General features: G+C 35.1%; 1 protein-coding gene across 5 annotated transcripts in view; it reads left to right on the top strand.

Annotated features, from left to right (window-relative positions):
• LOC105213541 (G protein-coupled receptor kinase 2) overlaps window positions 1-26,827 on the top strand; it is a 188,478-nt gene that overhangs the window by 44,117 nt on the left and 117,534 nt on the right. For all 5 annotated transcript variants that reach the window (XM_054225463.1, XM_054225464.1, XM_054225461.1 and 2 more), the window contains 2 exons: window positions 7,231-7,261; window positions 22,007-23,321. In XM_054225463.1, coding sequence (XP_054081438.1) covers window positions 23,270-23,321 — 52 coding nt within the window. In that variant the 5' untranslated portion in view covers window positions 7,231-7,261; window positions 22,007-23,269. The remainder of the gene's footprint in view (window positions 1-7,230; window positions 7,262-22,006; window positions 23,322-26,827) is intronic.

The raw sequence follows: 26,827 nt of genomic DNA, 5'->3' as shown, positions 1-26,827 counted from the left end.
ACACTATTCAGTATAGAAAAGCTGTCGACAAGACTTGGTGAACTCAAAAACCCGTGAAAATGTATGCATTTATATAATTGGCATAGGCACATAGCCGAATCAATACAGCGCGCCATTCGTCTCTTTTTTCTAGCAGTTTGGCGCAATTGGAAATACCAAGTGAAATCAGTTGCTTCTCCACCTTGTGTTTCCAACGGAATGGAACTCTTCTTCTTCTGCTCCCGGCGGGTACTGCATCTTATATTCTCGGAGTTGGAGCGTTTTCTTCCATCTGTACCACATGACTGCTGTGTCCTGATTCGCTGAACTATTGTCAATCTCACCGTATATCTCGTACAGCTCATCGTTCCATTGAGTACTGTATAAGTTGTCGCCAGTGCGCAAAGAACCATAAATCCTTCGCAAAACCTTTCTCTCGAAAAACTCTTAACACATCGGTTGTAGTCATCGTCCACGCTTCTGCACCATAAATCAGAACGGGGAATGATAAGCGACTGGTAAAGTTTGATTTTGGTTCGTCGAGAGAGGACTTCACTTTTCAATTGCCTACTAAGTCCAAAGTAGCACCTCTTGGCAAGAGTGATTCTGCGCTGGATTTCGAGTCTGACATTGTTGGTGTTGTTGATGCTGGTTCCTGGGTATACGAAATTATCTACGAATTCAAAGTGATGACCGACAACAGTGACAGTGACAACTAGGCTCCGCGAATGCGCTGACTGTTTGTTTGATGTTAGATCATATTTCGTTTTGCCCTCGTTCACTACCAAACCCATGGCGGGCTTGTTGTGTCCAATGATTTCGATACATCGGCGTACGCCAGCAGCTGTATACTCTTATAGAATATTGTGTCTTCTCTATTTAGCTCTGCAGCTCGAAAGATTTTCTACAGCAATGAACTAAAGAAGTCTCACGATAGTGAGTCACCCGATCTGAAACTCGGAAAGGTCCTACCCGATCCTGGCAGAGTTTTTGTTGTCGCAAATCAGAGATATGTTGAAGAACTTCGGTACGGACGGTATTCTCCAAAGTATTCATTTTTACAACAAATTCAAAAGGCCGGAGAAGTTGAAGTTGAAGGGCACGGTGTTCGCGGTGTACCGAGAGGAAATTCTACTAATGCTCACGAATAAGTTTCAGAAAGTTTCCTTGTTTGGTCTACATTTTATAATTTCTGTAGTGTTAATTTTTTCGATTAACGGCAATCCTATTCCAAAATACGAATGTGAATATTCTCCGGCTTTCGAAATATATTATCATACAGTTATAGATATAGATATAGATATATATATATAGATATAGGTACAGAAACAGATATAGATATATAGATACTCTATAAAATATTTATTAAATTCCTATCAACTTGCCTGTGTGTCACATGTCCCATTGACGCCACTTTTACTTTTCGGAATATATTTTAAGTGACTTAACACGTTTAATATTGTCACTAACGCTTTGCACACGGAATGTTGACACGCTGCTGGCCGTTGTTATTGTTTTTATATTTTCTTTTGTAATTTTTCGGTGTCACCTGGAAAATATTTGCACTAACTTCCGGCTACTGTTCGCTGTTTACTGTTGCTGCTACTTGCTGTTGGCTGTTTGGCTGCTGTTGTTGACATGTCACACCAGAAAATTAACAATAAATTACAATGCCAACAACAGCAATATTGTAACAAGTATAAGATAAAACAACAACAACAACACATCTACAACGCTTCGAAATGCACTAAATAGCTGTTGTAATATTTTGTGGTTCACCACCCACTTCCTCTCCTTCGCACGCAGACAACTGGCTGGCCGCCTAGGCGGTTAGGTGGCTAGTTTGCCAGCAATTTGTTGTGGTTGCGGCATGTCATAGCTGTCAATGTGAATGTAGAAGGCTTGCGTCGCTCGAGGCTTGCTGTTGACCCGATATTTCTAACGCGCACACTCAAACTTACATACAACTATACCAGGCGTTGCGTTCAATTCGGCATATTTCGGTGTGAATGCTATGCATTCCGTAGAAATCTCCATGGAGTTGGCTGAAATGATTTTATTTACCAGTTCCAAGCGTTGTCTGGCAGAATTGCTGCAATTCTGCTGAGATACTTGCCAAATTTATGTGATTGCTTTGGTGTTGTTGCAGTACAATTTTTGGTGCATTTTCTTTGTTTCGAGTCGTACGTCTCTCTAGGGGGCAGCTTTTAGGGGCGCATTTGGTGTTTTGCTTCTACTACAAGTTATTGTTGTTGTTGATCATTCATTTATTGCGTTTTTTTTGTTGCTTTGTTTACACACGCTGTCGCTGTGCTCACCTAATTTGTCGTCATTCACTTCTACGTTTTACTTAATGCGCCGTCATCTAAGTTTCTACGCCTCGAGTTCACTTGAGTCGTTTCAAGTCGCGTCGTGTTGAGTTTTTTAGCGTGTCATTTTATTGAGCTTGGTAATTAACTAGCTGACGTATGCTTAAGCTATTAAGATTTAATTAAAAAGCTATTTATAAAATGACAAGTGTTTGTTTTTTTTATCGCACAAAATTCTGTTATTGTTGACGTCGTTCAGTCTATTTTGTAGTGCTGAGAATTCGAATGACCCAGTCGGGAATGGTTAGTTTTGGTGAATTTCACATAAAAAAATTTAACTGGACAACTTTTTTGCAAACATTCGTGGTTATGGCTCAACCCGGTTCTGTACAGATTTATCTGGTAGTACAATTAGCTCAAGAACGAAATTTCTGATTATTAGCTTAGTATATACTTATGAGCCCCTTAGTAGCACAAAACGTTACACATGGATCTGATCATATCGATGCTAGTGTATTTAACATATGCTTAGATAGCTTGGCCTTCCTTTCAAGGATAAGCTCAGTGGTGAAATCGTTTCCTTAGTTCCTTATTTGTTATAAATTGAATTGGATTTATAATTGAAATTTTGATAAATGTTTAGCGAAAATCTCTAAATTTTTCAGAAGTTTTCAAAAGTTTTTCAGAGCCTTGAGACCTTACGGTATCCGCAGAGAAACAAATGCACCGCGGACAAGTATTAAAGATTCCAACCAATTTGGGCCAAAGATTCGTTGGATTGTTGATGAAAATTTTGGATTTCTGTAGCTCTGGAACAAATAAGTTCAAGGGAAGAAGTTCATGAAGTTGTTTAGTGATTTAATTAATATTAAAAACTAAATAAACTATTATTATAAGATATATGTTGATAGAACAAATAAGTTATTCGCGTTTTCTCAAAGCGAATCTGCAATCAGCAAAATAGCTTTTTCCCTTTAAGGGGGTATACCGGTGTGACATTTTCAAAAAATCAATTTTTTATTTTTTGCTTATTCGAAAGTTTATAATTTCAAAAATATCCTGTGAAAGGTAAGGTCGTATCTTGAATAGTTTTTGAATGGCAGCGTTCTAAAGAGCAATCGCTCACATGTATAAGCCGCTATAATCGAAACTTTAAACGCGTTTTTCTCGAAACGACTTTTCACAAAATTACTGACATCATAACTCAACGAGATATTGACTGATCAACTTCAAATTTAAACTGAATGTTCTTGAATATTATCAATTTGGAATTTAAAAAACGACCATTTTTTACCTAAATAATCGAAATTTTTTTCACAACTACGCCTTTTTGTTAATGTTTGATATCTTTCAATAATCGTAGGTCATTGTATAGGGAATATATTCAACCTTAATAACCTTTTTAAATTTTTGTGTTTCAGGTACTCATTTGGCCGGAATCTTGTCAGCAGTTGGGGAACTATTTTTTTTGGCACCTCCCAAGACAACCCATAACTCCTTTATTTTTCAAAATTTTTGTAAAATAAAAATCTTAAAACATAGTTGAAAGTACACCTTATTATGTCCAAAAAACTTCGAAACATTCGACCGAGTACTTTCTTTAAAAAAATTCACTAAAATCGCCTAATTTTTCATGGGTTACACTGGGTGACTCCTTAAGGACAAATATGAGCATTAAGGCCAATATTCGAAAATAGTAGGTCTATTAAAAAGAATCCGTTATTTTCAAAGAGATGACTTTTGTCATTTATATCTCACATTGTGAAAGGCGGCAAATAGTGATAGTGACTCAATAGAAACTTCGGAAGCTTGTTTGGGAGGTTCTTTTCCATGCACCTTATTATAGTCCAGGCCAGCACCAAGTGATTATTACGTGACCCTGTCTATGGCAAACTTTAAAAAAAAAATTAACCTAGTTACGAATGCTTCTATAATAGTGCCTTTATGACATTATCTTCAAAATCTCAACAACTTTAAACAAAACTGTACATATTTGACATAAATCGAATGTTTCTAGCAGGGCTAAATAAAACCTTTCATTAATGCAAAATTGTTGAATTTCTTTATACTAGACTTAAATTATCACCATGATGAATTGTTAGTTTAGTCAAATGTGATTCACTGTATTTTATATGGTAAACAGAAGAATTCAAATTTTATGCTCTAAAGAAATCAAAAAAAGAAAAAAAAAAGTATTTTAGTGATGCTTAATTTTGTGGTCGATACTGGCCGATGCCGATACCAAGGCCGATTAATCGGTCGGTCTCTATCTCCACATTTCACAAGTTCATATTTCTTACATGCCACTACGACTACGAGTACATTGCCTATTTCTATGATAATTGTGCGATAATTTTAGTACAACTAAATTAAGTTATTTTTTGTTTGTATTGTAGACATTGGAGAGAAACTTACACAAACTTCCTACAACAACTATCATATGAGAAGTACGTATTTACTATATTACTATCTACATTTATACATATGTATATAGAGCTGTAAAGCGCTAATTTTTCTAGTGACTAAAATCGTAAATATTTTATTTTACTTATTTATTAACGGCACGTTGCTTCCTAATGATGTTTACTTTTAGCTTTTCTTTATGAAAGACGAACTAATGTACACACTTTTACTGTTCCGCATAAAAACATTATTTGGAATGCTTTGTTTTATGACTTTAAAATTATAACAGATTTAGTTTAAGAATAGTTTTGAGTGTTTAATAATAGACATTTATCTTAAATTTTTTGTTTATGGATTTTTTATGGGCAATTCACATTCCTTTAGTTAATTCCTGGCCTGATTATGGGCACGACGAACTCACAGTGTAGTTCAAACGGGGACTAAGAGGAAATTAAATTAAATTAAAGGGAATGTTTATTATCATTCGAAAGAGCATTCTTTGGCATTTATTCGTTAAAGATTATCTTTTTCAAATATTGGCCACGGCTACGTCTCAGATGATTCATCCGTTGAGTACAATTTTCGAGGACTCGTTCGAGCATTTCTACTGGTAACTGGCGAATGACACACGTGATGTTTTGCCCCAAGGACGGTTACGTTCTCACCAGCATCATTTTTGAAGAAATATGTGCCGATGATTCCAGCCGACCACAAACCACAGCAAACCGTTGTTTCACATACACATTGAGCCAGAAATGGGCCTCATCGATAAACAGAATTTGGCTCGGAAATGTCGAATCTTTTTGAAATTTTTCAAGGGTCCATAGAGCGAAGCGATCCCGCTTAGAGAGGTCGTACGGCTTTAGTTCTTGCACAAGCTGTATTTTGTACGCTTTCAATTTAAGATCTCGACGTAAAATGCGCCAAGTCGTTCTGTACGTCAGCCCGAGTTGCTGCGAACGCCACCGAATTGAATCTCCACGGTTTTCGTGTACACTCTCATCTACGACTGCCATATTTGTTTCACAGCGTGCTGGACGTGGTCTATTCGGCCGAATATTAACCAATAATGAATGCTGGGTCTCAAGAAGGAGCTCTTTCTCTTTATCCTCTTTTTTCTTCTATAAAGTAAAACATGTAAAACTTTGATGGACCGGGGGCCTACATCCTTCTGGATATCAAATCCTTCCGCAGCAGTTCAGGTTAATTGTATGTATATATGTGTCTGATGTGTCTGATAGTATCATCATCATCAAGCTCATGGGTTCTGCCTTGAGTTTGATAGTACCTCTGAGATTCCAACTGTTTTCTGAACCAGAACCCGATGAATTCTTATCGGTCTTTCGGGCCTTGTAATCGTCTAAGCTTGTTTCAAAACTTACCTTACGGTCTTTTATTACAATATTTTAGACGACAGGCGACGATCCAATTTCAGTACAACATTATTATATCCCTCAGTTAAAATGTGGAGAACCAGTCGCCCGAGAAACTAAAAAGCTTTAAACCAAACATTAAAAATGTGCAAGTCAATCTTTCCTGCGGTTCTTTAAAAGCTGAATTTCCACTTCACTGCCAGCAATGATACGTGATGTTCGAGATCTCACTCCAAAGCTTAGTTAATTGTCATCAAATGAAACTCAATTTCGCCGCAAATGTCAACCGAACCGTAATTAAAGTAGAAATGCGAAATAAACGAGGCAAAACAAACAAATATCATTCAAATGCAACGCTGAAAGCCAAACAACAAAGCAAAAGCAAAAACAAAAACTAAAAACTAACCTTTCGGTCGCCACTCAATCAGCAGAGTTGCAGTCATCCTCGCACACGCAACTACCAACAATGCTACTGGTCTACCATTGTAGTTGTTGTTGTTGCTTTGGTAGCATAGAAAAGGCTGGAATGTGAAAATGTGGCAAAACCGCAGGCATTTTTGCTGAGTTTGCATACAACTGTCGGCGTCGTTGTTGCAACTGCACTTTCTTGATTGCACATTTGCAACAGTCAGCCAAAGAGACAGCCAGCTAGCCAGCCATCCAGCCGGTTGGACAGACACACACACGCCAAGCCAAGGGGGGTAAATGGGCGACGCGGCGGTGGCACAAACGGGTAAACAGGTAGTCGTGCTGTGGCAACTTTGAAGTGCTGCTGGCATGTGGCACGCATACGAGTGTCTATTTTTCCGACCGCCACTTGGTCGGTCTGCTGCTTTCTATATGCACATTTATTATTGTTGTTTTTGTGATCGTCGACAAGTATTCGTATAATTGCCACTCAGTAATCTCCACTGTTGCTATTTCGTGGTTGCAACTGCATTGCGCTCGAGCGATTTTGATTTGTTTCCAGTTTCTCATGCCTTCGTTGCAAGCCGAGCCGACGGGCAACGCGCACTGGCACGCGTGATTCCATGAATGATTTGCCATGATTTTTCCATGAATTTATGGTGCTATCTTTTCGCTACAATAGTTTCATATTTAAGGCACATTTTTGCTTCTAAAATTTTTACGATTATGTATTAATTATTTTTTCTTGTCTCTTGCAGTGTTTCGGAGGCTTTGAATGAATGCTATTTGGTAAGTTTAATTCATGAAATAATATTCCAAATTTTAAACTATGCCTTAACTGGAACTGAAGTCTCGTCGGAAGGTTGTAGCTGAAACTGAACTCGGATAAACTCGTCCGAAGTCGGAAACTCTGAACTAGTAAACTATAAAACACGTTTGCGTTATAGGTTATAGATTTCGGTGCAGATAACCGTTAGTTACATCTATTTTATGTTATAGGTTCAATTAATTTCGCAATCCTTTAAATGTATACTTGCTGTTAAAAATCGGTGTTAATGTCTGTCACTGGTTCTAAAAGGTCGCTAATTGTGTTAGAATCAGAGGATTATTATCGCTACAAGTGTCCTATCTATTGTAAAGCTGTGGATCGGGACAGAAAGACAACACTAGAATGGTACATCTTTTACGGAGATAGACTCCTTTTTCGGAAATGTATTACTGCCATGCTGTCGAAGTGATCCGGTGGTCTTTCCTACTACATACTCTCGCACAATGTTTAAAATCACACTATATCTTTTCTAGTCCCCACATTTCGAACATGCGGTCCTCAGTGCCTGTGGATAATTTTTTACTCAAGATATCTGTAAATCTTTCATATATTCTATGCAAAATCATTGAGAATTTTTTCCTTATTACCCGAACATAGTCCTTGCATACTTGTTTAGGATGCCTTGAACTTTGGAACCTCTTATTTGGAGATCAATGATAAGCTAGAGTATCGCCTTGTATAAAAAAGTATAAATGTCCCTATCTCTCAGGCATCAAATCAACGAAATGATATAAATTTTTTTAAGAATTATGAAAGTCTCTACTGTAAACAAATTATGTAACGAAATTTTATATTCACCCGTAGACAATGACGTTCCGTACATTCCCAAACTTAAACAAAAGTTGCTTTTACGAATTACTCACAGCACCAGCAAAAGAACCTTCCTCACTAAAAAGGGACAACAACTTTTAAATACTTAAGTCGTTTCAAAGGTCAGCAATACATAAAAAAATAGACAAAAACTTCGTCAAACTTTCCTTTAATCCGCTGCCCCCGCTATTAAATTTGTACGCCAAGTAAATGGAGTAAGGTGGTGGATGGCGCACAGTTAAGTGTGTTAAGCTTCTTGCGCCTAGGGATTCGTTTCATTAGCAACGCGTGCCTTTTATTCGTAGTGAAGTAAAATAACTAAAGCACTTATAAAATATTAAATTTCACATAGCTTATGAGATTACTCAGTGGAGCAAGTGTTTGCGGTTTGTAACTGTTAAAAAGGTGTAAAGGGATTACTGTAAGCAAATAGTACATTAAAGGAAACTTAAATCCATGGTGATGTGTATAAAGGGTGTGTCGTTTAATTCAGTAACTAGTAAAGTATATTTTGCTGAATAATCCAATGAGCGAGGGAGTAAAACTAGAGAGCGAAGGACGACACTATAATATTTTTTGGAATAATGTTCAAAACGTTTCTAAATTATGCCACAGGAAAAGATATCTGGATACCAGAGGCTGTGAGAGGAACTGAGAAATTGAGGGGAAATTTTTTGGAAAGAGAGGAGTTAAAAGTAGTATGCTTGGAGGCTTCAAAAGAGATATTATAACGTAAAAATTTCCGTCTCATTCTCTGAGATTGTGAAGATTATAGTAGAGACTATGTTATGATTCCTAGAAATGGTTTGTAGATTATGCAACCGATACTATTTGGTAACCCATTAAGTCTACAGGAGGTTCAAGAACACGAATCAGCACATACTTTCATATTGTCTTTGAATTTGTTGTCTCCAAATATGAACCAACTCGAGTATGAAATCAGCTTTTAATCGAAATTTTGACCACAGCGACATCTATCAATTTTTTTTATATTTCAGGGAAAACTAAATAGATTTCATTTTAAAGTACATATATTCTATCCCATACAAAAAGTCATTCTGGGCCCCAGAGATCTTTTGGTTGACTCATTACTTACTTGTCGGTACGCAAGAGGAACATTGCTCAGCAATATTGAATTTTACGGGAGCTCTAAACTCGTTTTGTGAGTAAAAATTTTATAGTTTTTTCCATAACTGTAGCTACCAGATAATCGGATTATGCAAAAACAACAGAGACCTTCATAAACTGAACAATAATAATAACTTCAACGCACCCGATCTTAATTACACAAAGGATGCGTATCTAAATCAATAAAGCTGGCAATTTTATAATTTTTTTTCTCATTTTGCAATGGCCGTGAGAGTGTGTGTATAGTATGTACAGTTATTTTTTCAGCACTCTTTTAGTTTAAAAAATTACACTCAGCGACTAATATGCAAATTTGTGCAATAAAAATGCAAATCACAATAAACGTTTAAATATTTAAGAGTTAAGCAGAATAAAAAAAAATAATGTAGTTCGTATTGGATAATCTCCCTGTTAAGGCTAAACTTGTGTTTTTGTTTTTGTTGCCGCATCCTTATTGCCTCAATTTATGTGCTTTTTTGTTTTTCATCGATTTATGGCATTTTCAACGGGTTACACAAGTCTATTTAGTACGAGTAGGTGTGTCAGATGCCAAAAGTTTTGTGTTACAAGGATCTCTGTTGTATGCAAATATTAAATTGAGTAAATGTAAGTGGTTCACCATTAATTAAGGTGCAATGTTTTATAAATTTATTTCGTTTATATGAAAAGTGTTCAAAAAGAAAATTAAAATAAAAACTGTGTTTATGTCGGCAGTAAATTTATATCAATATTTAAGAATCGGAAGATATATTTCAAAAACTATAGTCAAGAATTAAAAGAGTCTAAATTAATTTTGGTAAATGTCTGTGATATTCACTTTTACTATGTTCGGAAACATTGAACAATATTTTTAATGGGTTGAATTGAGTATTGGAATCAGTAGCTCAGGTTTTTAAGTGACTCAAAAAGCTTTTTTTCTTTCTCAAAATGATGTTTCCTATATATTCGTTAAAGAAGTGCGTGAACACCAGACCCTCATATATAACCTGGGTGTTTTGGCCGAGGTTCGAACAGATGTTACTCTCAAATGGAAAAACCTGTATTAGAATTAGTAATTTAATTAACAATACAAACTGCTAACTGATTAGCTGTTGTTCGTTTTGAGGTTTAACGTAATCTATTAACCAACAAATTTGTATGGAGTTCATTACGATATATAAATTACGGTTACAGTGATTCAATTAGCGAAACATTGTATTATAGATATAGGCAGATCTGATAAAAACAATCCTCTTTGGACCATCCTCATATACACTCGAACAGTAGATATGATACAAAATTAAATTGGCGTTGCCTACATTTAGGCGCAATGATGAAAAAGATGGCTATCAGTGAAGTATTCTATGTGTTGGTCGAATACATTGTAAGAAATAATCTAAATAAATTTATTACACGAATGAATTTATCGCCGAAGACTGTTACGAATCATTAAATGAGAAGTATTCTATTTATTTACCTATATTTAGGGTGGGCGTCAATACGATTAATATGATGCGTCGTAGAAGATAGTCCGAAGTCACATGAAATCTACTAGAAGTCACGGAAAACACCGGTTTATACTAAAAATAATTAGATCAAAAGTAAAATTAGCGTTTCGATGGAATAATAATTTCTATATATCAAAAGTGTTAAAAAATTAAACTTACTAGGTGCCACACAATTATACTAAACATTATCTTGACCATAGATCACATAATACCTCCTTCAAGGACCATATGTTCCTATTAAGTACTGAAATTGTTGGGGATTCCGGAAAATTTGAGATCAGTTATCTAAGCTACTTGGTCGGGGGTTATTTCGGGATTCTTAAATTTCTTATCGGTATTGATTGCTGTCAATACATTGAAAATAAGCGTAATACCATTTCATATGTGTTACAATATGAAATTGCCGCACCTTTACAAAAAGCACTTACATCGCATCAGATGCAATCTAGAATGTAATGACACATGGATTAGGAGAGCACGTCGTAAATTGCATTTAATTCGGCCCGATCACATCCATCTAACCGCATTTTAGCGATTTCTGCAATCACATCTAAAACAAATCAGACAATGTGTTCGCTGTACGTGCGACTGATAATGTTGCAACATATGAATCACAATACTTGCCACACTCCAACAAGGATATTCACGTCAAATTACTACTGCGTACTTACATAAGAGCGCTGTCAGCATGAATATGCATTAAGCTCAGATGTGCAGTTAGTTGTTGAAACCCTACACAAGTTTATGTCTCCTTAAAAGCCATCGGGCAACTTGAACCTTAATGCAATGTAGATTTGTATATATCTATATCTGTACATAGACAAAGAGTCTTCCATATGGGTGAAAAAATTCGCCACACCAAGCAAATGTGCTGAGGTACAAAGCTGCACAAGGTCGCTTACTAAAATGTTTGACTGCACAGACGAGTGGCAAAGCCGAAGCAAGTGAGTGCCAAGAAGAAACGTTAGACGTTAGCTGCGTCTACTTTGTGTGTAATGTGCAGCCTTTTACAGTTGCAACATATGTGGAAAGAGGAAAAAAATGAAATGAAATCATAAAATGTGTGCATAAAAGCTCTAGCCTAGACGCGCGCGCTGGTGGCAACATGAGCACACAATATGGCTGGTGCTTCAACAGCTGTTCTTATGAGGAGAATATGCACATAAAATGATTGCCAGCGTAATTTTATTATTTTTAAAATCTCGTTATACAATGTGCTGCTCATATTAAGATTGAATTGTGAAAAGAAGAACTAAAAACAAAATAACGGATTAACGACCAAGAGCAGCTGAAAATAATGTCTGTCAGGTGATTCACAAACTCATACAAGCAAGATGTGCATAATAAACGTTATGCTTTCCGAAAAAAACCCACTAAAAGTTTACTTCATTTACTTCTACGATGTGCTATTTGGATATTTGGCTATTAGTTTGTTGGAAACGAGTTCCTTTTACTGCTAGGGGATTTGAACTTTTTATTTAAATTCGGCAAACCTCATTTTAAGTGCTTCGTGCTATATTCAATGCGCCTAAATGTAGGCAGCATGGCCTGGTTAAAGTAGTGTTCTACTATCTAAGTGATCAAGACCTTAACCTTTTGAAATTTCTAGTGATAGCATACGCTGAAATCGCCTCCGTCCCGTCGAAACATTTGCATATATTCAGATACGCTCAACAAAATGGCATCATCGCATATAGGAAACTGAGATTTACTTCAGTTGTTATTTGATTATGGTTGAAAACATGTGTGCTAGAATTTGAAGAATAATAATAACACTAAATAAGTGAATACTGGAGCACTTAGACTACAGCTGAAACTGAAGTAAGCCACTCAAAAAAACCTTGCTACAGGCTTTGTGCCTGTTATAAATTTGTTGAAGCGGTTTTAGGTTAAAGTTCATCTGGTTGGCCGAAACTGGTGCTGCAGAGATGTTTCAGCCTCAGTCTAGCAAAAGCAGGATAATGAAAGAGAAATACATAATAAGTGTCTATATGGTTCAATCTCGTCTTTCACATTGGAACATCGGTAACCTGCTTCCTGAAGGATGTTTAGCCTCACGGCATCCGAGCCCATTGGGGAGTGTCTAATATGGACCCCTACCATTGTGGCGAGTTGAACTTTCCTGAGAGAAAGTACTTCAGTGGACCTTCTACGATGGGGTAACAGTATAAATATGGATACGAAACAGGGAACAAATTTTTTAAAATGTCGAGATGACATTTGATCCGATCCACCAACAGACGGTGGTCTTTTCGGCAAAACGTGCAAAGAAACGATTTATGAAAATTTGCTCATTTCAAAAATCACTCGACTGATTTGAATGAAGTTTGGTCCATGAGATTGTTATCGCGCCTTTTTGGCAGAGTGTGGAAAATAGGCATAAGTGAACCACAACTATGATTGCTCTGCTTAGAATGATACAGGAGATATATTACCAAAATAGAGTGGGGATGTCTTCGTTAAATGTCAGTTGATGCCAAAAATTTTATAAAATCGCCTCATACGTTTTATTGTTCCCATATATCCATTATAATAGATTTCGTGCCTATCATTGATCTGTGCCGTACATCAGGGTTAGCTATTGAGATATTTCAATGAAATTAGATGAGAATATAACAATTATCATAAGATGATTCTGTACCGATTTTAATTGACCCCGACTTTCCCCAATGCTTACATGAGAAATATAGTGAATAGTTAGGTAACATTCAATCAACTCTTAAAGGAACCAATTAGGGCGACCTTTATATAACGACTTATTTCTTATAAATTTGACAAGAATTCAATGTTCAGTATTTCCTTAACGTAGTAATTCTTTCTCACTTGCTTTTAATTCCGTCAAAATAAATAACTAAAAAGTCTATAAATTTCATTTTAATTTCATTTCATATTTATTTAAATTTATTCCATCTCTTCGTTCTATTTTCATTTCATTTCTGCATTTGTAATACTTTAAATCACACTTATCTTCTCCGTGCATTTTATTTAATCTTATTTGCTGACTATTTATGCATTTGTAAAAGATTTTCCCTGTGAAAAGAGTGAATAGCAATGCAATTTGTGGCTGCATCCTTGCGCTAAATATATCTTCTTCAAAATGCAACTACTACTAAAGACCCATTCAAACCCATTCATTGTGAAAATGCGAATGTGCTGCGCGGAAAAAAGAAATCTTTTAAATATAGAGTAGAGTATGTAAATAAATACATACAAAGCACTCATACGCCACCAACGCGTCGTCCTTTCGCGCAAGTACGCAAGTGTTTTGCAGTAAGTTTCAACTGTAGTATGTTTTCTTCAATTCACATTGACGCGCGGCGCTCACTCATTTCCGCGACGAAAAACTGCCATCAACTCGTGTTTGTGTACTCACTTTCAACGAGGTCCGATTGCAGGTTCGCACACCCGCACTTCCTACCTACGCGCAGTACTTGTAGCTACTGCTGGAAATTTCCTCCTTTCGCTTGGTTGCTTTTGTTTCTCACATTGTTTGTTGTTTGTTTGTGTGTTGTTGGTGTAGTGTTTTATAAGGATTCTTATTTTCTCTATATCCTTTGTTTTCGCTAAGAGTAAAATATTTATATTTTCTTTTTACTTTCTGCTCCTTTAACTCGCTAAGTTTTCTGAAAGTTTTATTTAACTTTTGCTCGGCTGAATTTTTATGCATAAATTGCAAAGTTTCATTTAAACCCCTCGCCGCACAGCACACTCTTGCCAACTACACTTTATTGAACCACATTTCGTTCCGTTGAGGCGCTTCGTTGAAGTTATTGCCGCACTTTTCCTTTAAAGCAACCGGATAATATTTATGGACTTTTGAATATTTTCAAATACCATATTATAACCAACCAGGGGAAGGCCTCCACTCCGTTGGAGGGACCAGGTGGAGAGCGACCTGGTTACACTTGGGATCTCCAACTGGCGCCGAACTGCGAAGGAGAGAGACAGGTGGCGCACTATCGTCGATTCGGCTATAACCGGCTAAACGGTTGCAACGCCAATCACATACATACATATTATAACCATAAATTTGCAGCTCAACAATATCGCCTGATAGTCAGCCGCCATTATGGTGTTTTCTTTGGCAAATTTTGCGTACACACACTGTGTTTTATATATATATTATATTCGTTGTATGTAAATTTATAGTGTTTTCAATTAAAATAAAATTGGTTTTTATTGTGTGTGCTCTTGCTTTGGCTACAAATCATTTAGTTGAGTATTTGTTTTCAATTTGCATTTATCAATAAACAATTTTGTAATTGAAATATTTAGTCGAGTCGAGTCGGTCGCCACTTTGTTTATTTGCTTATGTGCGCTTAATATGTTATCATTTTAAATAATCTCTACTGTCTATTTTAGAAAAACATACATTTCCACATTCAACTAAAATCTGTATGGGGTCTCACAAAGAAAGCAATTACTTTTTGTTCATTGAAATTCATCTAGTTGATTTAATTGGAATTTAAGTGCATGTCGTAGACACTACAAAGGCAACAACTAGGTGTAGAATTTGTGCCTTGGTTGTAGGCGCTTGTAATATTAATAATCCTGCAATTGTGCGTTTTTGTCTGGTCAAACTCAATAAGTTAGATAATGAGATTTCTGCATTTGAATATTTTCTAATTAAAAATCGCAAATAATTGACCTAGTTTCATTCGTGCTATTATGAATTGATAATTATTTGATAATGCGCCTAATTGTAGGCAACGTTGTTATTATATTGCTTGGCAAACGAAAAACATTGCATACATTTAGGATTTGTGTGCATTATTTGGAAACCACAGGATAGCAGCATTGAACATAGTGGATAGTGCAGATATTCCAAATATATTCTAATTAAAATTGCTTTCAATTCTGTTACCAGTAGTTTTTTTTTTGTATTGTATAGTAATGCTAATTGTACTACGAAAATTTATATATATTTATATACAACTGTTGTAGGTTTTACTGTTCAATTTCTGATCTTCGTTACTTCCATTATTAACCCATTGTTGTTCGATTCTGTGAACCCCGTTTGGGATTAAAGTCGCTTATTCTGATATATATATATATATATATATATATATATTGAAATGCTAGTTTTTTCTCTCTTCTCACTAATACCCAGTTTTGTGTCCATTATTGGTTCAAAACTCTTGAATATTGAGGAAATAAGTGAAACAACTATATCCTATGATTTATCCATCAAAGAACTGTTGTGAAGAGTAAAGCTTTTAGGATGCATAGCCGTCTTAATACGATCAATTTAACAGTTTTAGAAAAAATCCTACAATTGTTGGGATATGCTGACGTCATCAGACTAAAAACAACGGTGCTATGATGATGAGTATTGAACTAAATAGATAGATAGAATTTATGAGATGTGCACTCCAAGCTTTGGTCTATTGTGTCCTCCCACAAAACCTGCCACGACTCCAATAGTCCCAGCACTCTGACAAAGTTCAGAATAGTGCTGGGAGTAAGATAGTGGATGCGCTCCTCAATTAACGATGAGAGCCTTAAAATACTACTATCTGATGAGACTTCGTCCAAGTTATATAAGTATTTCTTGAGCTTACAGTGTCCTTTGTCAGTCCCACCAGTTGCCTGAGTTCACTCCTTGGGAGGTTTATTAGCATCCTAAACCATTTGGTACTGTATGGTCCCAGTAATCTTTTCGACTGTCGAAAATCGGGTACCGTTTGTCAGTCTTTTTCTCGTTCCGATCACTCTTCCACACGGAGTATCCCCTTGATCGTATGTGGTACAACCGCCAGGAACGGTCCCAGCAGACGTGTTTACTGCTGCTGATCAGGTAAATTATTACCATTATTACCATTTATGTTTTATGATTAGGTGTACTCTGTTATACACCGATAGCCTCTTGAGTCTGTCAATGCATTCTCTGACCAAACGAGACGAAGAGATAGCTTTAAGTCTCGCCTGGTTGTCATTCAGAATGACAATGTGTTCATGCCTATAATTGCACTGAGGATTTATTTCTGCACTTCCAACGATTGCCTGGAAAATGCTCCATAGTCTCGGTGCCATTTGGTTTGTTTGAACCAGCAGATAATCACTTCAGTTTTCAGCATCAATAAATCTCTTATCATGTCCCTAAAGATAGATTTCTAGAAGTATCTTAAATTATTTTCAGATATTGTATTGTAATGGTGAGTCTCAGAGTTCAAGGGCGTGTCTATATTCCGACACTAAATCCCACTTCTACTACAGTTCCACTCCAATTACCACCAATTTTATAGTGAAGTGGTTACCTCATATCTACAACTACTACTTTTTAATGCAAGAGGTGTGTTCAAAAAATATCGGGAATTTAATATTTCCAAAAATATAAATAGAGTTTCAGAAGTGTTTCGAAGAGAATATCGAATGGACACTGTATTGCAATCAATATTTGTTGAAAAATACACTCTGTTGACTACTTTCCCTACTCGGCTAAAATTGCTGGGATATTCATAGCGCCAGGAAAATGAAAAAAAAGAAGTCGAAATGTTAAAGGGCTTCCATGCATTGCTTCTGGCTTGTCGATATATTTAAATTACACATCTGGTGCATAAGCGAACATATTTGCACTTGTCCGTTGAAGTGCCCCTAATGGACCAGTAAATTAATTAAAAAGCAATTTGCATCATCATTTGTGTTGCAACGACATTCGATTACTCAGACTGATGAGTACATAAACATACACACAAACACACACGTATACTGTAAGCTTTTCATTCTTCATTTCCTTTCGATATTTTCTTTCGTCTTGTTTTACACAACTGAGCCGATCACAACAACAACAAGCAAGATGTCGAGAAAATAATCAACAATGTATATATACTCCTCCTCTACATTGACTCATATGACATACTTACACGTAAATATAAGTAGTTATACTTAATGAATAATCATTACATAATATGTTCACTTGTTCGCTAATTAATATTTTTCTTGTGTTTTTGTTATTGTTGTTTATCGACATTGTTAATTAGTCGATGAGTGGATTCTGCGGTCGTTAGTACTAGCTTAACTTTATTAATTAGCAAATCAGTTCAAATTACTTTTAATTACTTTAAAGTATTTAATGCATATTCTCAACAGTCGTCACGCGCTAAATGCAATAATTACAGCAACAACAACAGCAATAACAGCGAAATGCAATTGTGTTGCAGTGAAGTGTAATTTACTATAAGCGTGTAGCGGCTGACGCTTGAGTAACTTGTACTTGAAGTACTGCAGATAATCGTGTTTGTTGTTGTTGTGCTTTCAGTTCTATTTTTAATAACGTTTCAATTGAATAAGCTTAGTTGTGAGTTTTGAAGTGCCATTTGCGTCATAATTTTAACATTTTTGTTGTTATTATAGTATAGTGTTGTTGTATTTTATATTCTAGAATTTGTATTTGTTGAGTAATTGTATTCGATGAGTAATTATAGTATATATAGCACACGCTTGATCTTGATTGTGTTACTTTGTATTTTTATATCAATCGGACGAGTTAGACTCATAGTTTAGAGTTACTGAGCGCAATTATTCACTTCCATCTAATTTATTTTGCTTGCTATGAAATATTCTTTGTAATATACTAACCCTAATATGTGCCTTTCAATAAAAAATGGAGACCCGTCTTGTTCTTCGAAGTTCATACTATTACATACCACTCAAGTTAATATTAATCCCCTATATTTTCTGAGATCATATGTCCTTAGAGGAGTTCTTGTAAGCTAGATGTAACTTCATTCAATCATCTAAGCCCGGAAATGCGGCAGACGGATATCAAGACCCATTATTTTATCGTATTCGCAATCTTGTGTTGATTCAACTCATCTGGAGGAATTGAATAGTTGTTACGTTAGTGATTTCAAAGTCTCCATCTATAGATGCCACATACAAACTTTCAAAGCTGAGAAGTCTGCACCCATTCCGATGATGTGTTCTCGACAGAAAAGCCACTACATCTTAACGAACTTAAATAAAATGACCCGGTTCTACAGATCATAAAACTTCACGAAACTTCAGCTATAACCTTATCCTAAATGTTTCAATAACCGTCCTATCCTAAATCGGAACCGGATGTCGTCGACCCATAAAAGTTCTTTATTTATCTTCTTCATCATAGGCTCTAAGCAATACTCGTAAATATTAGTGAAGTATCTAAAATAAGACAAACCGCATGGCAAAGGACCTATATTAGCCACAGTGTGAAAATTAAACCGCGAGCTTTCAAATCGTAGTAATATCGAAGTCTTCTATTCTAGAATGTTAGTTTGCTTTGTAAACACTAAAAGTCCTAATATTCTCGATTTGACTCGATATACCAGTTATTAAGTTAAAAACTCATAAGAAAGTCTCAGGTCACTTTCCACTAGCCTTGTCTTCGAATATCATTTACTCCACAAACCTGTTACTTTTCCCTTATATTATCATGCCATTTGCACCTTTCGAATCACTATCTGCCATATTCTTGCTTTATCTATTCCTACCATTCTGCCTCTTCAAATTACCTTTACTGAATGCGCATACATTCATACAAATAGCCTACATTTACACCAATGTAATGTCCATTTCCATTCCGTATGGTCGTTAAAATACATAAATTTGCAATATATGACCAACGAAGGACGTGTCCGAGCATTAAGTGCTAAAACACGCTGTGTGCCGAACAAGATTGTATAAATTAATGTGTTTGCAATGGATTCGCAGTGAATAGTGTATGTAAGAAGTAGAATTATAAAGGGTGCCACAATTAATTCATTAAATTCAAGATGCGTGGAATTAAGAACCAATATCAAGCTTAATTTTATTAAATAAGTGAAAGTCAGAAAGTGAGAAAAAAGTTAATATGATAAAGTGTGGAGAGAACAGAAAATTTATTTTAATTAATTTAATGTATTATGATCCAGTCTTCCAAGACTTAAGGAGTTAGGTGGGTTTCAAAATTTCAAAATTTGAAAAAAAATATGTATTGTCTTATTAAATAGTGCAAAAGTTTAAAAATATCAAATAAATCCGAGTAATATTCTATGAGATATACCCTTTGGAAGTTCCGTCCATTAGGCCACGTCAGTACGAATGTGAATGAATGTCTAAACGCATTTATCTCAAAACTCAATTTTTCAAGTCGGTGGACACGATATCTCAAAAAGTTATGAAACGATTTTGTTAAAAATTTGCACTCATCTTTGGAATAAAATTATCTAGTTAATCAACTAAGGATTTTTTATATTGTTATTATAACTATTTTTTCGATTGAATATATGCCGAAATATTGACTAAAAAAATGATTTTTTTTTATTAAAATTCTGTAAAAAAATCAAATTTCAATATTTTCTTTTTTCCTCTTTTTTCCACGGCAAGATTTTTTTTGGACACGTCAAAAATCGCAAAATACTATTTACCCACCTAACCCCTTAAGTACATTTGATCAATGGGAATGTGAAATTGTATTGATAATTTGTATATCGGTTTGACTTACTATCAAAATAATCTTATTTTAAAGAAAATATAAAAATAATCCTACCAAGTAAAGTCACCAAATGTGAAGAATCTCTATAGCTGGACCAATTAAGATACGGACTACATATTCATACCAACTTACATTTTCTCCAATGTTAAAAATAAGTCAAAATTGAGAAAAAATATTTAACCACCCTTTCTACTCTATCGTCTTACAAACGTAAATATTGTGGTCTAATATAAGCGCGCTCAAATGTAGGCAATAAAAAACATATGAGTGAATAGTTCTGCCTAAATATGCGTCTTGAGTGAATTCAACCACGGAATTGTAGTCTGACTTTCAACTTGTACGAGCTTCAAAGTTAAACATAGTTTTTACATGGTGAATAATCAAAAAATGACAAAAGACAATGCGCCAGAATGTAGGCAACGTTTTTATTGCTGTAACAATCGCCTCTTATCTCTATTCTTTGTATAGCTCCCTCATTATTTCTTAAATATTTAATATAATTTTAATTTATATAATTAGTATTTAAAAGGAAAAAAAATAAATAAATAAAGAATGTTATTAAATATATTCTCACAACCAGTATCATTTCCCACGCATTTCTCTTTATGGATGCATCTCAACACCCAATGTAATCCTTATGGTGCTGATCAACAACATTTGAAGCAAATAACCCGAAGCAATCACTAGCTTATGTAACGGTTCCATGCGATATTAAAATTTATAGTCATGAATATATAAATCCAGCACTTTATGTTAGTTACATTTGCTACTACTCCACACACACTCACACACCCACATTCATACTGTCTCATTTCCTTTTAATTTAGCCATAACTTATCATCAATATTCCTGCTTTACCGCTCTCGCATATGTGTGTGCACGCATATCATTTCATTTAGTTCTCATCAATAACTAGTTTACGATATGTTCGTAAGTTTTTTATGTGACCAATGCGGTTTGTGCGCTCTCACTGCTTTTGGCATTATGCGTTAGTTGCTCATACGCCACGGCCGTCACAGCTGTATGGGCGCTTCGAGTAGATGTAAAATGTAAAATGCAATTGCAGCTGGCGCTTTGAGCTGCAGCACTGAGTGTAGCGTATTTAAGTTAAACTTTAGACTATTTTGATAACATGCCATGGCCATAAATTGCAATATCTCTGCGCTCCGGTGTTATTGGAAAAGTTCAAATAAGTTGAAAGAATTACTGCAGTTGGTGCGTTAATGTTCATGTTTTCAGCAGGAAACAAGTTATTTACTGTACTTTGTGAAACTGCGTGAACTTGTGGTTGCTTTTATTTATTGCTCATATGTTTTTGAATAGAGTTGCCATCTCTCTGCAAATATTTAATTTTAGATAATCAAGATATTATAATCATTCTACTACTGTTAGGCGGTATTCGTGCATTTAGAATAACAGGGTTGCCCTACTATTCGAATACAAATGCATTTTAATCTACTAAAATTTAGGTTATAGATATTCAAGGTATTTTAATAATTGTTCAAGGATTTATAAAAAAGGGTTGCCAGACTATTGGAATATAAATACAAATGATTCTACATTCATGTCATTAGCTTGATTTTTATGCATATACTCGACTAAGTTTATTTTCATAAAAATTTATTTTTTTTCTGGTAGAGTTGCCACTTTTCATAATTTATTATTTTTATTTTTCTGCTGTGCAATTACTTTTAAGTCCTTATAAATATTAATTTTCTAATGAAAATATGTATTTTTTTTTCTTAGAGTTGCCACCCATCTATATATGCATATTTATTTGTTTTACCGAAAAATCCTAATTTTTGTCTCTATTTCTCCCTTTACAGCTCATCATTATCTTTATCTACAAGAAATGCCAACCATATCCTGGAAAAGCGCCTAAGCGATCCAATGTACTGAGCAAATGAAATTTCAGTAAATAACTTTCGCACACAAATCTGAAAACAGAAAGCACAAAACGTTATTACAAATATATATGTAAATTAAGCGAAACGCCGAAAATATCGCACAAAAACTCACACAAAACCCATTAATATAGCACAGCCTACAAGTGTGTTGGTATGTTGTCGTAGTTGGCTGTTATACGCAAGGAAATTAAATGACGCCAATCGTTACAGCAACAACAACTACAACCACAATAATCAAGCAAACATATCGAGACATTGAAACGCCACTTTCCGTTGGACACACACAAATGCGGCAAGAGCGTGGAGAACGAGCACAAATTACAATAAATAAAATAGTAGCAACAACAACAGCGGCATTAGAGCGCTTTTTGCATTAGTTGCGTAGCGTCGAAAGAAAGGCGGACAGTGCAGCAGTGCGTGTTTACGCCGAGTGGTCAGTGAGCGACAGGAAGTCCGTGTGAGTGAGAAGAGAGTGTGTTGGTGTGAGTGACCTGGCATAGCAACAGAGATTTTTGGCTGAGCACGCTCGGTAAACGAGTAGTACACACACACACAAATAAACAACCGGAAACGGAAGCACAAGTGTAAACGACAGGCAGCTATTCCATAAGTACCGTTAGTTGGCTTTCTGACAGCGCCGCGCATATATATTTACCATTCAGCTGAACTAAGTGTGCGTGCCGTGGACAGACTGTCAATCTCCCGCCGCCCTACATATGCGCTTATATACTACGTACGCCCATCTGTCTATGTATGTATGTGTGGCATTTATGTGCAGAGGTGTTATGTAATCACGCGCCATTACTGCAGGCGTTAAACTACCAATAACTGGTGGTGAGCAGAGTCACAATAAACATTTTTATTCAAAACATAAAAGTCACGACGTTACGGCCAAGCGGCAAACGCGTAATCATTTGGTGCGCGTAATAATATTGCCAGGCTTTTATTATACAGTCTAAACACACACACACTCACATATAATAGAGCGCGCTCTTACGGCATTAAAAGCCACAACAGCAACCATAGTTTGCGGCAAAGTAAGTGCCGGACAATTAACTCCAACGCCCAGTCATTGCTGGAGGCGGCGCGACACGTGCAAGCCGCCGCTAAATATCCGACAGTGTAGAGATTTTTTTTCCAGCCGGCCAAAGGATACAATAAAAAACCGCCAACCTGGAACTAATGGAATTAGAGAATATTGTGGCCAATACGGTCTACTTGAAAGCGAGAGAAGGTAAGTGAGTCTCTGTGTATATTTATATGTATATAGTAAATATAAGTAAATGTAGATTTGCGTATAGTCCATTCAGTATACGAGTATTTATATACAAAGAAGTTAGAATTTCATTACTATCACAAAGTACCAGAAAATATGACTAGTATATATGTATGTGTATGGTATTATACGGGCAAATGAATCTGTATACAAACAGATGCAATTTTATTACAAGACTCTCCAGAGAGGTCTTGAAAACTCTCCAGATACTTGAACGGTAGGTACCCACAGTATCGCCTACAGAAATTACAATAAAATAAAATATTAAAAATTTCTTTTTGAATTTACAAAAGCTTGTTTTTCTAAAAATATTATCTGTTGGAGTTACCATACCTACCTGAAAATGTTAATTTTGTTTTTATAAAAATTGTAATAATAATACAAATTCAATTACGTCACCAACAGAACAAAAAAAAACAAGGAATTTAAATAATTTTTTTAATCAGGGTTGCCATCTAGAAATTTTGAACGGATCATTTATGTTTATTAATGAAAATATATTTTTTTAATTACTGACTATATAAATTTTACCAAAATTAAATTTTTTCCAATAGAGTTGCCACCTTTTATTTTTATTTATTTTTCATTTATTAATAAAAAGTATCTTTTTTTAAAATACTGACTATACCAATTACATAAAAATAAAAAAAACAAAAATTTTTAGCAGAGTTGCCACCTTGTTTATTTATCTATACTAATATTATAAAGAGGAAATGTTTGTTTTTTTGTTTGTTTGTCTCGAATAGGCTCCGAAACTACTGAACCGATTTGAAAAATTCTTTCACCGTTGGAAAGCTATACTATCCCTGACTGACATAGGCTATATTTAGTTTAAAAAAAAAATATAGGGTTCCTTACCAAAACTTCTATAATGTAAAAATATACCAAAAAACTTTCTTTAATCGCGAATGGTGCGAAAACGATTGAAGATATAACAAAGTGATGTACTACAATTTTGTAGAACTTATCATTATCTACAAAAAACGTCGCGACATCATATCTCACAATAAGCGATTTTATATAAAATAATTAATTAAAATACCACTACTTGAAAAGGCTCTTTATTTATACCTTAGTATTAATCCTTATCGAAATAAATAATTTATTATTTAAGATCGCTTCAAAACCTTTATATAATTTTTTGAATTATAAGATTCTGACATTCCATACAAAAGATATCACGAGTTAAAATTTTGAAATTTTTCGGCGGCTAACTATGCGTTGTAGAGTTGTAGGCGTCACTCAGGCACCGAGGTACGGGAGGGGGGTTAAGATCACTCGCGCGGTCGATTCCCTACTGAATGGTCCTATGCGGAATTAAAAAAAATTGTCGCTTGATAATAATATAATATAAAAATGAATTGCTGTTCGTTTGTGCCGCAAAAAAACGAGAACGGCCAAACCGATCTGGCTAATTTTAGTCTTGAAATATTCGTGGAAGGCCAGAAAAAGATTAGAAAGTGAGTAAATATGAAAAAATTGCGAGGAAGATAATATTAAGAGAATTTTATTCGAGTTGACAACAAAAATATGAAAAAAGAAAACAAAAAATAATAACATTTTGAAGGTTGTCATTGTTGCTTTGTTGAAATATTTTTGTCAGTGTTTAACTGTATAAGGTTGTGTGGATAGCCCTAAACAATTTGTAACAAATAAGGAAAGGCTAAGTTCACGTCCAGCCGAACATTTTAAACTCTCGCAATTTATTGATGTAATTTTATTAAGATAACACACAATTTTACTTATATATTCGACATAAAGTCCAATAGAAAATCATCAGATATAGTATATGAGGGCTGATGTAATTCCAGAACCAATTTCACTCATTTTCACCAAGGTTCCAGGGTTTCCAAGGTTAACGGGAATGGGCACCTGTTAGTAGGTAAACATACGACATATTCGGCTTTGAAATTACTCCTAAATTGCAAATGAACGAAACACCAGTCGGCAAAATCGCCAAAAATAGCGCTGTAACGAAGATTTTCCAAATATTAAAGAAGTCGCTGGAGGTACTGCACAGGACTTTAAAAGATCTTGATTGTCTATGAACGTTTTTGGTGGAGCCAGGATTCTGTTAGTAGGTGATTTACGCCAGACTCTTCCAATTATTCCTGGATCAACTGTTACTGACGGGCTAATCGCATACCTAAATCATTTAATTTGTGGCGACACATAAAGAATCGCCAATTAACAACAAACATATGAGTGTTTTTGCAACAATATCTAATTGCGATTGTAGAAGCAGTTGGAAATGGTAGGGTCGCAGTTGACACCTCGATGGATTAATAGCATTTCCAACAGATTTCTGCCACTTCATTGACTTGAAAGAGAAGTTTTCCTGACATGAAACCTCAATATGATAACCATAAATGACTGATTGAATGACCTATATTGGTGGTAAAGAAGATATCGATGATCTTAAGCGACAATTTAGAATATCGGTCCAAGAGAGTTGACACAGCTACAAACCAGGATGACGTAGTTAATTATCCCAAACTATTTAAAATTGCCTTACTTTGCAATTAAAAGTAGTGTGAGTTGTAATCATGCTGCGTAATATAAATCAACCTCGAGTAATCAATATCGTCGCCGAAGCCAAGATTGGACCAACTTAATTTAATGTATACCTTAGCCACAAAAATGTGTGGCCGGGTCTGCTAGTTTTTTATAACGTGAATGAAAGTTTTATGTATTTACTTTAAAGTAGAGTTATCTAGAATGTTAGCTGGAACAAACAAAAATGTTGTTGAAAAATTATAATATAAAATAATTTTTATTTAATAATATTTAATAATAATATTTATATAATAATATATAAAATAATATTTATAAATGACCTTGGAAATTCTTGTTGAAATTAGGGGTTATCCAAGTACAATCTACAAATGCTCTAAAACTAGCTAGATACTTACATATTCGGAACATTGAAAATTTAAATTTATCATATTAGCTTCATGTCGCAAATAACCGATCTGATCAGATTTATATAAAGAAACTATGTGTCGAATTCCAACTCCGAAATTAGGTAAAAAACTCACGCTTTTGTTGGGCGCCATTTTACAGTTCTGATTTCTTTGTTATGGTATAAAAAGGACCAGTCTCTGCTACTTCCATCTTCGGGTCTCATGTATTCATCATTCTACCAAAAACTGCTTATTAAACTGAATATTTATTGGATCGAGCTACGAATATACAATTCTCATATTATAATCTTAAGAGTTAACCCGTTATTCTATACATATTTTTCTCTCAAATAGTATTATAAAATGTTCTTTCCTTTGCTTACTTTAAACTAGTTCGTCAAGTCTCTACAGTATACCCTCATATCCTCCATTCTCTATAATTATAGTAATCCTGTCTGCGCGCGTGTGTTAGTAAATTAAGCAACACATTTGATTAAATGCAGGCGATAAGAATAATCTCTTCTCCATCTACATGCTATTAGTGTGCTTCGATTCACTGAC

Source organism: Zeugodacus cucurbitae, chromosome 2 (genome assembly GCF_028554725.1).
Source record: "Zeugodacus cucurbitae isolate PBARC_wt_2022May chromosome 2, idZeuCucr1.2, whole genome shotgun sequence".
Lineage (NCBI taxonomy): Eukaryota > Metazoa > Arthropoda > Insecta > Diptera > Tephritidae > Zeugodacus > Zeugodacus cucurbitae.
Note: the sequence above shows the minus strand (reverse complement) of the source record. Positions and strands in the feature narration are given on the sequence as shown.